This window comes from Halichoerus grypus, chromosome 13 (assembly GCF_964656455.1).
Source record: "Halichoerus grypus chromosome 13, mHalGry1.hap1.1, whole genome shotgun sequence".
Classification (NCBI taxonomy): Eukaryota; Metazoa; Chordata; class Mammalia; order Carnivora; family Phocidae; genus Halichoerus; species Halichoerus grypus.
The window spans coordinates 484,832-497,286 of NC_135724.1; the positions used below are offsets into that span (position 1 = coordinate 484,832).

The following is a 12,455-nucleotide window of genomic DNA, read 5'->3' on the forward strand; positions in this document are numbered from 1 at the left end:
TTTATTTCATGACATTTAATCCTTAACCCAATACTGCCAGCACTGTTACCTGGTCCATCTTCCGGACAAGGACATTTAAGCATTAATGGTGCAAGAAATACTCTCCATGTCACGCAGCCACCCCCCTCTCAACCGGTGGCTCTGACAGCTCACGAGGCCAGCGCACTCCGGGGCAGGGCACCCACGCCCCAAAGAGGTAACCCTAGGTGAGTCGCTCAGCCCAGGATGGTGGGGTCTTGTCCCCCTCCTGCATCTCCCCCTGCCCGCCCCCCAAGGTCCCATCAGGCCCTGAGGGGCAGACCAGAGGGACGGGGAGGAGACGTCTGGTCAGTCCCTGCTCGCTCTGGCGTGGAGATCGGGGGGAGGACAGCGACACGGCCCCAAAGGCAGCCACGTGCTCAGGACAGAGCTCCACCTCACCTCCAGGCAGGGCTTGGGGCTTAACCTCCCAAAGACAAGCTGACGACAAAACAGGCTTTATCAGCAGGTCCGGTACATTAGAAACTGCTCTTGAGTAGCATGAAATTTCCACTCCTGATTGTGGCTCTGCAGGGAGCTGGTTTAATTAAACGGAACATTTCTTCAAAGTGTCTGAAAGCGACAGCTGTGTTGACTCAGACTGTCCAAGGCCTGTAGGAAGGGCAGCTCCCCCCAGGAAGGAGCCCGGAAACCACCTCCACAGGACCTCAGTGCTGGGGGTGCCCGGTGCTGGGGGTCGGCTTCGGGACACCTGCGGGGCCCACGTGGGGGTTCTCTGTGCTGGGGGTCGGCTTCGGGACACCTGCGGGGCCCGCGTGGGGGTTCTCTGTGCTGGGGGTCGGCTTCGGGACACCTGCGGGGCCCGCGTGGGGGTTCTCTGTGCTGGGGGTCGGCTTCGGGACACCTGCGGGGCCCACGTGGGGTTCTCTGTGCTGGGGGTCGGCTTCGGGACACCTGCGGGGCCCGCGTGGGGGTTCTCTGTGCTGGGGGTCGGCTTCGGGACACCTGCGGGGCCCGCGTGGGCGTTCTCTGTGCTGGGGGGTCGGCTTCGGGACACCTGCGGGGCCCGCGTGGGCGTTCTCTGTGCTGGGGGGTCGGCTTCGGGACACCTGCGGGGCCCGCGTGGAGGGTTCTCTGTGCTGGGGGTCGGCTTCGGGACACCTGCGGGGCCCGCGTGGGGGGTTCTCTGTGCTGGGGGGTCGGCTTCGGGACACCTATGGGGCCCACGTGGGGGTCCCCGGCACTGGGGGGTCAGCTTCGGGACACCTGCAGGGCCCGCGTGGGGGTCGCCGGTGCTGGGGGGTCGGCTTTGGGACACCTGCGGGGCCCGCGTGGGGGTTCTCTGTGCTGGGGGTCGGCTTCGGGACACCTGCGGGGCCCACGTGGGGGTTCTCTGTGCTGGGGGTCGGCTTCGGGACACCTGCGGGGCCCGCGTAGGGGTCCTCGATGCTGGGGGTCGGCTTCGGGACACCTGCGGGGCCCGCGTAGGGGTCCTCGATGCTGGGGGTCGGCTTCGGGACACCTGCGGGGCCCGCGTGGGCGTTCTCTGTGCTGGGGGGGTCGGCTTCGGGACACCTATGGGGCCCACGTGGGGGTCCCCGGCGCTGGGGGGTCAGCTTCGGGACACCTGCAGGGCCCGCGTGGGGGTCGCCGGTGCTGGGCGGGTGCAGCTCTGGGGCACCTGCATGGCAACTTGGCCGGACAGAGAGAGAGGCTTTGTGGTAGGAGGCGGGCCAGGAAGAAGGTGCAGAGGAAATGAAGTTTTCGAGTTTTCCGTGCAGTCGAGCAGGGAAGGGAAGAGACAAAGGCTGAGGCGAGTCTGTCCTGTCTCAGGGACAGTAGTAACCGTGCCAGGAGGGTTTCCCTGCTGACACTGAGCGGGGGTCATCGGGCTCGTGTGCGCAGTTCATCCCCAGAGAGTGAGCCCTGTGGTTTGTGACCACTTGTGGCCCCAGGAGTCCAGACTCCGACCCACAAAAGCCCTGTCAGGCGAGGACAGTGGCTCACATCCTTAACTTGTATCTTCTTCAACCTTTATTGAGCCCCTGCTGTATGCACAAACTGTTCTAGGTCCAAGAACTGCAGAATGCACTGGCCCGGCATTTCAGCCTAACCGGGCACACGCCCAAGGAGTGACGGGAGGTGGCCCGTGTCGGGCACTGTGCACACCGGGGCTCGGAACTCCCGCACCATCAGACGCATCTTCCCGGGAAGTGCCCGGGAGGGAGATTTCCAATGGCGTCTGAACCGTGTGCAGAGCATGTGTCACTTGCTTCTTCCTGTCTTAGGACACGAGGACTTACTTTTGTTCCCTTCTTCCCTCTTTCAAAAGTTCTGATTTTCCAGAGAATCAAGTTTTTTTTTTTTTTAAAGATTTTTTATTTATTTGAGAGAGAGAGAATGAGAGAGAGAGAGCACATGAGAGGGGGGAGGGTCAGAGGGAGAAGCAGGCTTCCCGAGCAGGGAGCCCGATGCGGGACTCAATCCAGGGACTCCAGGATCATGACCTGAGCAGAAGGCAGTCGCTTAACCAACTGAGCCACCCAGGCGCCCGAGAATCAAGCTTTTTAAAGAAAGTGCCTATTAATGTCCTTGACAAATCCGTGCCCCCCCAAGGCTGCAGACGCCCGCCACCCCAGCCCCGACTCGCCAACAGCGCCCGGCCTTCCAGCCTCTGGCATTTCACGCAGAGGATTCTGATGCAGATTCATCCTCATGCTATCGATGCACTGACGTCCCAGTTTTCCTTCTTCACCGTCAAACAATTTTAGAAACTAGTTATTAACAACCGCAACAGAAATAACCGTTGGGGCGAGAATCTTGACCAAGGCCTGGCTTTCCCATCCCGGCCCTCAGAAGCCAGGCTGGGGGATTCCGGATGCTGAGGGTGAAGACAGACGTGTGCACCCCTCCCCCGGGTGCTTGGTGACGGGCGTCTGGGGCCCAGGACCAGAGCCACATCCTCAAGCAGGGCGGACATTAGGGACTAAACCGCCAGTGTGTCCCTCTGGGGACGGTGGCACCTCCCAGTGCTGGCGCCCCTGGTCAGGTGGAACCGTCCCTGTTGCCAACAAGGGCTTGTCTTTGGAAATGGGCAGATGTGTCCCCAAGTGGAGGAGCTTCTGAGGAAGGCTTTGGGATCTGTTTTCTAAACCCCAGTGTTTGGTAGCCATGCTGGTCTCGAGTGCTGATGATCCTGAGTGGGCTGTGTCCCTGGGGAGGGGGCAGGGCTGGCCCTTCCAGAGTGGCCGTGCCAGCAGAGACCTTTGGTGACTATGGCGTGTCACCACCTGCACGAGGACGGTCACTCTCCCAGAAGGGCAGGACTTGAAATGTCAGTCCATCAAGTGTGGGAATCAGTCCCCAGAGACCGTCAGGGAAGGCTGGTGGCCGAGCAGGGCTCGTGGGAGGTCCCGTCCACAGACATGGCCCTGCTGACCCGTGAGGGGCTTGGGCCTCTGCCCCTATGGGCCATGGGCACCGTTGGGCAGGGCCGGGTGGAGTGTGAGCTGCCGTAACCAGGAAGGTGACCGCGTCGTCTAGGAAACCTGGGGACACACAGAATGCTCCCAGCGGCCCACCTGTTCGTCGAGAGCTAGAAGCAGCATCCATCACAAGGAGAACGAACAAATAGAATTCGGAATGTTCCTATAACAGGGTACTGGGGAACACAAGACATAGAGCCCCGACATGGACAAATTCCAAAAATGTAACACTAAGTGAGGAAAAGAGGATTCCCTCTTAAAATCCAAAACCAGGCAAAACTAAGTAACGTTTTGCAGGGGAGAAGCAGCTTGCTCGGAGAGCGGAAAGGAGGACGTCTGAGCCCCCGAGCTTGCAGGTCGGGGGTTTGCTCTTGCTGCAAACATGGGGTAGTGATACCGTCCCAAACCACCGTGCTCTGAGCATGAACAGACCGCTCTTCCTCTGAGAATGAACGCACTTTTAGAAATCTTAATGTGGGGGAGGGGTTTGAAAAATATGGAGTAAGAGAAACTATCTTTTACAAAATTATAAAACGCAAGAACCCAAAGGAAACTTCAGAAGAGCCTGGTGTTCTAACAGGATGCAACAAACAGGACATGGAGGCGGGAGGTTCCGGAGCGCAGGTGCAGGTTGCCAGGCAGATGCCGACAAGGGGACAGGTGCAGTGGGGAGAAGCTGCGGGGAAGCTCCCGCGGCCCCAGGACTGAGGAGTAAGAGGAGCTGGCCCTCTCGAGAACCGGACTGGAGGCCTCAGGACGCTACACATACTAACTCATCCTCTTCAGACGTGCAAGAGAGAAACCAGAACTGACATCGCAAGAACCATGAAGTTGTGGTTAAAAAAGGCAAGAGGGTCTCAGTTTGGAGCCAAATTGGGGCAGACTTTGTGGGCTGGGGGCCACGGCTCTACCCACGGGAAAGTGGTCCTCACACATTTGTGTGGAGCCTTTTCTTTGCAAATGACCACCGAAAACAGGCCACTTCATTCTGCTCTTTGCTACAAATGAACCCAAATCCTCCCTGGAAAGATGGACTGGACGCGCCCATGTGCTTGCCGCCTCCTGGTGAGGAGCTGGCCTCATTCTGTGCATCTGACTGCACTGCATCTGGCTGTCTGTCCAGGAACATTTCAGACACATGCCGAAGGCAGACCTCGGCTTCACCACCGATGAACCTGGACAGCGTTCTCATCGGAACCTCCACCTGTCCCTGCCGTCTCTGTCATTTTGAGGCAAATCCCAGACCTCTCATTCCAGGTTTCTAACACACAGGGACTCTCAAAAAAGCACATCCTCTAAAACAAGTGACAAATAGTCACCAGTATCCACGTCTACACCAGGTTAAAAGCTGCCAGGCTGCCCGTGCGCCCCCTTCCAGGTCACTTGATTTCCGACCCAGGCAAGCCCCACACCGGGAGCTGCTGACGTACTTCTTGGCTTAACCACTAGGTTCCCCTCCATTTCTTTTTTTTCTTAGAAATTATGTTTTGAAGAAACCACGTTGTCTGTCTTAAGGAACTTCCGAGTCTGGGTTCTGATGCTGGAAAGAGACAGAGGCACTTTGAGTGCGTGTCCCCACGTGGAGACAACCAGTCTGGGCCGGCCTGCGGAGCTGCTGCCGGGAGCCCTGGGAAAGGCAACACTGGGGGGACAGAAGGACCTCGGAAGTTGTTGGGGGGCAGCTTAGGAGGGAGGGAGGGACAGCACAGTATTTTTAGGGCAACGAAACTACTCTGGTGGATTCATGACATCATACATTTGTCTGGACCCACAGAACGTACACCACCTCGTTACTCAATGCAAACCATGACTTTGGTTGACTAGGACGTGTCAGTGTGGGCTCATCAACAGTGACAAATACACGACTCTGCTGGGGGTTACGGATAATGGGGAGGTCGTGCATGTGTGGGGGCTGGAAGGCTATGGGAAATCTCCATACCTTCCCAATTCTGCTAAAAAAAAGTCTATTAAAATAATATGCGTAAGTGGACTAAACAGCATGTTGAAATGTTAATGTGGTTAAATTAGGTGGCAGGATTCTAGCAATTTTTCTTCATCTTTGATTTGTATATGTTAAAGGCCACAATTAGATTAATTTTAAAAAGCAAGGGAAATGATTGTAGCGAAGTGCAGAAAAGGCCATTATGCGATCACGAGCCTCGGGTGGCGTGATCAGTGTGTCTTCTGTTTCCGTTTCGGGACTTGAAAGGTTTTCCACCTGGGTGGTACCTTCGAAACAGAAAGCTTTACTTAAAAACCAGGCTGCAGCCTTGAACGCGAGCACACACGTGTGCAAACCCAGGCCAGCACGCAGCGGCCAGGCACTGGATGGCTGGGCTTTATGGAGACGTGATTCCCACGCCGGGAAGTGTGCCCTTCACGTGTACAACCGCGTGAGTCCCAGTGCGTCCAGCGTGTACAATCCCCCAGAGCCTCCGCTGCTGCCGCGCACGGACCAGGGGCCCAGGGGTCCCCACCTGGACACGTCCACAGCCGCCTGGCCCTGACTCCATGCCCCCTGCCGGACAGGGCCTGCAGACTGGCTAGGGGCACGGTTGTTCTGAAAACATGAAAAACTCAGGACATGGGATCCACTCATATTCACACAAAGTTTCAACATTCTATTTCCCAAGGAAGAAAGAAAAATTCCATTAAATTTCCAGGTTCAGGTTTTTCAGTGTTTGTAAATAAATGGCCTAAATTATTACCTACTTGTACAGAGATTTCTTGTGGATTTGAGGAGTTCTCTTCAAATTCCCGATCACGTGTTTCCTTACAGCCCTTTTACGGACCGCGGAGCTCCCAGACTTGACGTGCAGGGAAGCAAGTCCGAGTCCCCTGTTAAAGCTTCTTACGGGGATGCACAGAAGACTCAGGACTAGTGTCTCCTGAGCAGGCTGCACGGTCGGCGTCACCACCCACAGCCCCCACTGCCCCTCTGCGGCAGGACTGAGGGCCCCAAGCCCGACGGCTCCGCCCCGCACACTCCCCAGGGAGGGCACTGGAGTCTGTTTAAAAGGTAGTTTTTGTGCATTTAGGGCACAGACACATGGTTAACAGTGACAAGAACACCAAAGGCCAGATGACCAGGGGCAGGCCACTGTAGGCACCACAGGCCCCGTTCCTGCCCAGCTGTCCCACAGGGCAGAGCCCCACTGCAGACGGCCATGCCCCACATGGATGCACCTGCTCCCGGGAATGCTGCCGGCCAAGGCAAGTCCCGGCGTCCAGAGGAAACCACCACCTGGCAGAAAATTAAGAAACCTGGGGCTGCTGGAGAATCCTGACCAGCATCACGGCTCCTGGCACGCTCTGTTCCTAGCAGCTGAACTCAAGACACCGGCTCTCTTCGGGACGGCAACTTGTAGACCCACGTGCTTTCCTGCTCAGTTGAGCTTCGTTGGGCCCCCGGTCTTCCCTTGCCAGACCACCTTCTTGTGTTCCCGAGGCCTTGGCCTTTCTTTCCTGCTAACACTGGTCCGGGTCTTTTCTTCAAATTCAACCACTCTCATTTTCCCAATGCTTATTGGGGCACTCGGGACACCGGGGCATCTGAGCACTGAGGAGCGGTCTCCCCGTCTCCCTCCGGGACCCACAGGAAAGGGCCCAACCAGCTGAGATGGACACAGCTTCTGTCCCCACCCTCCTGGGTGTGCAGAGCCCCCACAATGTCGTCCAGATGTGACAGCAACCAGCAGCCCAGGATCAGCCTACCTTAGTTGAAATGCTTTTTACTGACAGCGAGCAATGCTGCAAGATATGGAATTAGCACTGAGCCCTTTCAGAAACCGTGGCCTGAGGCATTTAAGGAGGAAATCTCCAGCTTCTTCCAATTCACAGCTGTGCGGGCTCCATTTCTGTGCTAACAGAGCGAGCGTCAGGGTCCTCCCCTTCTGAGCCCAGCTCCTGGAGACTTCTGTTATTGCTGCTGTAGAGCAGCAAATCTACGTAGCTACACTTAACCTTCTGGAAAAGAACAAGGCAAGGGTGGTGCTTTGATTGTTGGACATCTGCCTGCCCGCCCACCCATCCTGTGCACATGGTAATACCCCCACCTTCTCCCTCCCTGCCTGTCATCGGAAGTACGGATGGGATCTGAGCATCATGCCCCATTGTGCGAAGACCTACTGAGTACAACCAGGAGAGAGACAGCCCAAACTCCTGGAGGAGGATTCAGGTTCTTGATGATGCCTGAGTATCCAGTGAAAACCTAGAACCAGCCATACCTGAAGCTCCATCCATCGCTTCTCAGACAAGTGAGTAACACAGCAAGATAACCCCAGGGTAGCCGTGATTCTGTTACTTGCACTCAAAGAACATGCATAGCACACAGCCTTAACCTAACACATTACCTCTAATTCAGTAAGTAGTCTGGAAAACGGGGAGGAGAAAAGACTTGTGGGGCTGCAGATCTACACTGAAAAAGGTATGCTAAACCAACGATGTCTTTAAGCAACACCTCAAACTGTTCTAGAGGCTCACAAACACATCCTGGGTCACCCACAGCCCAAAGCCCAGCCGCCACCAACAGGAAGGGGCCGTCTCAGAGGGGCCATCAAGATGATGGATGGCATGGACCAAGGGTTGCGCCCAGAGATCTCTCGACAAGGGGACTTGGAAACAGAGGCCCCTGGCCTCTCTACCAGCTCTCGCCGGAGCTGCACGAATGCAAGGGGCCTGTGGGTCAGACCCGGGACCCCAGCGACAGGGACGATGCACGATCAAGCTGTCTGGGGGACACGTTGCGTGATGAATCTTGTTCTCCAGCTTGTCAGCCAGGATCAGAGCTGCCTTGTTTTCTGGGGTATCTTGGATCCAATGCTCATCACCTGATAGCCACAAGTAACAGTGATCCTCTGCGTTCTTAATGCTTTGGTACAAGCTTCTGAGAAGCTCTCCACGAGTAATAAAAAGCCCAGCCTCCACGGAACGGCCTAAAAGAGGAAGTTAGGTCTGTTTGCCTGGCGATGGGCCCGGAGCGCAGTGTTCTCTGGCCCACAGGCTGCTGGGCAGGCAGGGCACTTGGGGCGGGGGCCGCTCCTGCCACAGCACACCATGGAACGGGCTTACAAAAAGGAGTTTTATTAAATGAAAGAGAAATCTGCTCGGTGGGTCAAATGCGAAATAGATATACAAAAACTTTACATCTGTGTCCTGGAGGAGAGCCCCGCACGCCCGCCCGCTGCCCGGCCCCCATCGGGCTGCCCCGGCTGCCGCCCCGCGTCCTGCACGCCCGCTCCGAACCAGGCTGCGCAGGGCACAGCGACATCTTTGGCACTCTGCCTCCCGGGACACTGTCCCTTAGAAAAGTAGACTTTCCGTAGTAAAACCTCTAAAAACACCTATTTCTGCAAAATTATGTGTTTCTGTATGTGGAGCTCTGCAAATATACACGTCTTTCTGGAAAAAAGGAAACATCCGAGGGCCCGCGTGGCCTGGAGCCCTCCGGGGACGGAGCGCCAAGCGCACGTCGGCCCTGCGCCCTGCAGGTCACATGAGGTCGTTGAGCTCCGCCTCGAGCGCTGCGGCCATCTCGTCCGCCTCCGAGCTGCTGCCCTCCTCGTCCTCCCCGCTCGACTCCCTGCTGGACGCGCTGCCGGCGTCCTCCTCGGGCAGCTTCCGCTTGTGGCCCCTGCGAGACAGACGCAGACCGTGAGACGCACGCGCCGGGAGCGGGCACGCACGGGCACCAGCACGCACGCACCCCAGCACGCACACGCCCCAGCACGCACACACGTATGCACCGCAGGCTGCGAGCACCCAGTGGCACGCACACGCGCAGTGCATCCCTGTCCTTTGCCAAACTTCACCGCAAGACGCTGTCCTAGTTTCAGCGCGAGAACCAGTCGGAGCCGATGGTCAAAGACCGCAGGGCCAGCTGACCCCGGAGCACGGCACTCGCTCTATGCCCCGTGCCGCCAGGCCCCGCATTCAGAAGCGGCCTCGCAGCGACAGTCGGTTGGTTGTACACGAGGGCGTCACGGGCAGGTGACAGAACACCTATCACCCTGGAGGACACGGGGAGAGGACAAGGGCTGGATGCCATGAGCGCAGAAGGTGTGACTGAGGACCGATGGGGGACCGGAGGGCACGCTCCTGCCTTCTTCCCGGAGCTCCAAGAACCACCAGACATGAACCAACATGCAGAGCGCCAACAGAGAGGCTGGTCTGTCAGAGGAACTGCTGTGCCACCTCAAGAAGAGGAAGCCAAGGCACATCCCAAGTGATCACACGGGGCCAGGGCTCGGTCCACAGCCTCCAAACTCCCCTCTCCCGAGGCAGCAGCAACACAAATTACCCTGATCACAGACTGAAGCGCACGAAAAGTCTTTGTTTGGCAAAGTCACAAACATGAGGTTGGAAGACTATCTGCAAGACTAGGACACATGTGACCTAAGACCTATAAGACAGAATAAGCTTCTACAAACTGGTAAGACAATAAATAACCTGTGAGAAACACTCCCAAATCAGAAAACAGCAACTGACAGAAGAATAAACTCAAAATGGACGGAAACCCTGAAAAGGACGAAGGAAATACAAGTAAGGCATCCGTGTGACGGCTCAGGCTGGCGACATGAGTGTGAGGGGCTCAGCTTCCGTGGCCGCGGTGCGGGGCTACATGGCAGGTGCCAGGTGTCCATCTGCAGGACTCGAACCCCCGGTCGGGCCCAAACCAGGCACACGTGCAGCCTGAGGACACACTGTCAGGTAACTCAGCAAAGGCTTAATTTTGGATTTGCAAGATATCCTGAAACAAAAGATTTTTTAAAGAGGATTTTATTGATTTTAGAGTGTGCACGTGCACGTGCAAGCCAGGGGGAGGGGGAGGGACAAGCCAACTCCGCGTGGAGCCTGAACCAGGGCTCGATCCCACGGCCCCGAGATCACGACGTGAGCCGAAATCAAGAGTCAGTTGCCCAAGCACCCCAAAAGAAAAGCTATTTTTAAGCACAGTTACTAGGAGGCCACTCAGATGACTGTCCATTTGTTGAGTGGTGAAGAAGCTGTATTTAGAAATGACACACAGACACAACAGTTAATCTGCTTACGTAAAAACAAGTGCCCATCTAATTACCGTAAGAGGGTGTTTTTATTGTTCATACTACTGATAACAACCCCAATAAAAAGAGCGCCCCATGGGGCACTGCCCAGGAAAGTGTGTGTGGGCCCCAGGCCCCCAGACCTACAGTGTAGGAACACGGCTTAGCTGCTGCTGAGTGGCAGAGGTTTATCAAAAATGCCAGTGATTTTGAGAAAACCTGGGAAAACACTGGCTGTACCCTGTCCTCTGGGCACCCCGTCCGCCGGCACCCCACCCGGCCTCAGGCCTGCAGCTGAAGCGCACGCAGGGGGAACGTGAAGGCTCGCACTGCGTGCACACACTGTCAAAGCCGTTCCGGGGTGCCCTCTGGTTTGCACAGTGGCCCGGTCTCAGGAAGTGACAAACACCACCAACCTCCCTTGCCTCCTCCTACAAATGGTCTGCTCTTCGTGGAGAGCCCGGCCCCCATCCAGATTCCCTTTCATCCCTGTGAGAGCCGGAGGCAAAAAAGCAGACAGAGAGTTCCTGTGGTTGGGGACGAAGGCCCCCAAGTCCAGGAAAAAGCCAGACCCACTGCTGTGAGGACGCGGATCGGGAACCTGCAAAAGTGCCTCGGACAACCCCCCAGGCAGAGGCAGGGGGTGTGTGCTGGTGGGGACCTGGGGTAGCAGAGATAGAGCTCAGGGGACAGCAGGGACCCTCGAGGGCAGGACCAGGCCAGGGGAAAGCTAGAGACTGCTCGAAGAGTTATCTTTCAAAACAGTCATCTTACAATGATGATTATTTGTGATAAAATCTTTTGTGAAAACCTTTTTTTTTTTTAAAGATTTTGAGAGTGAGACAGCGAGAGAGAGAGAGAGAGAGAGAGAGAGAAAGAGAAAGAGCGCACGCATATAAGCGGGGGGAGGGGCAGGGGAAGAGGGAGAAGCAGGCTCCCCGCACAGCAGGGAGCCCGATGCGGGCCTTGATCCCAGGACCCTGGGACCATGACCTGAGCCGAAGGCAGACGCTTCTCGGACTAACTGAGCCCCCCCAGGTGTCCCTTGTGAACCTTTCACCTGCACTTGGGAGAACGTCTAGGGCAGAGGCGCCCAGTCCTGTTGCTTGTGTACGGCCCACACCTGGGTAGGGCTCGCTGCACAAATGCCCTTTGTATTCCCAGACGACGGGTGATAATGCTGTTCTGGGTCCTGGCTGCACGGGGCGAGGTGTCCTGTAATCTTCATAAAAAGCCCATGGGGGAGGGTGTCATCGTTCCCGTCTGTAGCTGAGGAGACCACGAACCAGACAGAGGCAAGCTGACAGCCACATCCTTGGGGGGCTGGACCCCACACTGTCCCACGCAGGGTGGTGCTGTGTGCCTCTTAGAAATGACTGACTTGACTAAAACAGGGTCGTCTCGTGTACGAAAGGGACAGAAGGAGAGACGACGTGGCGTAAGCAGCCCCATGTTGGGGTGGTCGTGCCAGGCACTCCCACGGGAGCCAAGTGCATGGCTCAAGATCAGGGAGAAACGGCCGGTGGCCCAGGGGACAATGCCACGTGCTGAACCTTTCCAAGACAAAGTATAAAAAGAGAGGGACTAAGAAGGGCAAACCTTTCGGTTAAATAATGTGTGGAAGATAGTATTTCTATACACAGCATGACTGAATTGTAGTAATTAAAAATTATCTCGGGGCACCTGGGGGGCTCGGTTGAGTGACTGACTCTTGATTTCGGGGCAGTTTGTGATCTCAGGGTCGTGGGATCGAGCCCCAGGTCGGGCTCTGTGCTCAGCAGGGGGTGTGCTGGAGGTTCTCCCTCTCCCTCTGCCCCTACCGCCCCCTCTAAAAAATTATCTCAAATATTGGGACCAGGCCTGCAGGTCACGGTTAATAAAAGCCTGTGAGTGATACCAACCTCATCCCCCTGAGCACAACACACACAGTATCCGTATTCTGTTGTTACAA

At 56.5% G+C, this 12,455-nt stretch overlaps 1 protein-coding gene across 4 annotated transcripts in view; it reads right to left on the minus strand.

The window, feature by feature from the left end:
• Positions 1-8,530: 8,530 nt before the first annotated feature.
• Positions 8,531-12,455, minus strand: part of CTDP1 (CTD phosphatase subunit 1) — a 56,296-nt gene continuing 52,371 nt past the window's right edge. For 3 of the 4 annotated variants that reach the window (XM_036090471.2, XM_078060149.1, XM_078060150.1), the window contains one exon: positions 8,810-9,096. In XM_036090471.2, the coding sequence (XP_035946364.2) occupies positions 8,955-9,096 (142 nt within the window). In that variant the 3' untranslated portion in view covers positions 8,810-8,954. Of the gene's footprint in view, positions 9,097-12,455 lie in introns of all 4 variants that reach the window. The other variant, XM_078060148.1, reaches the window with a different exon arrangement.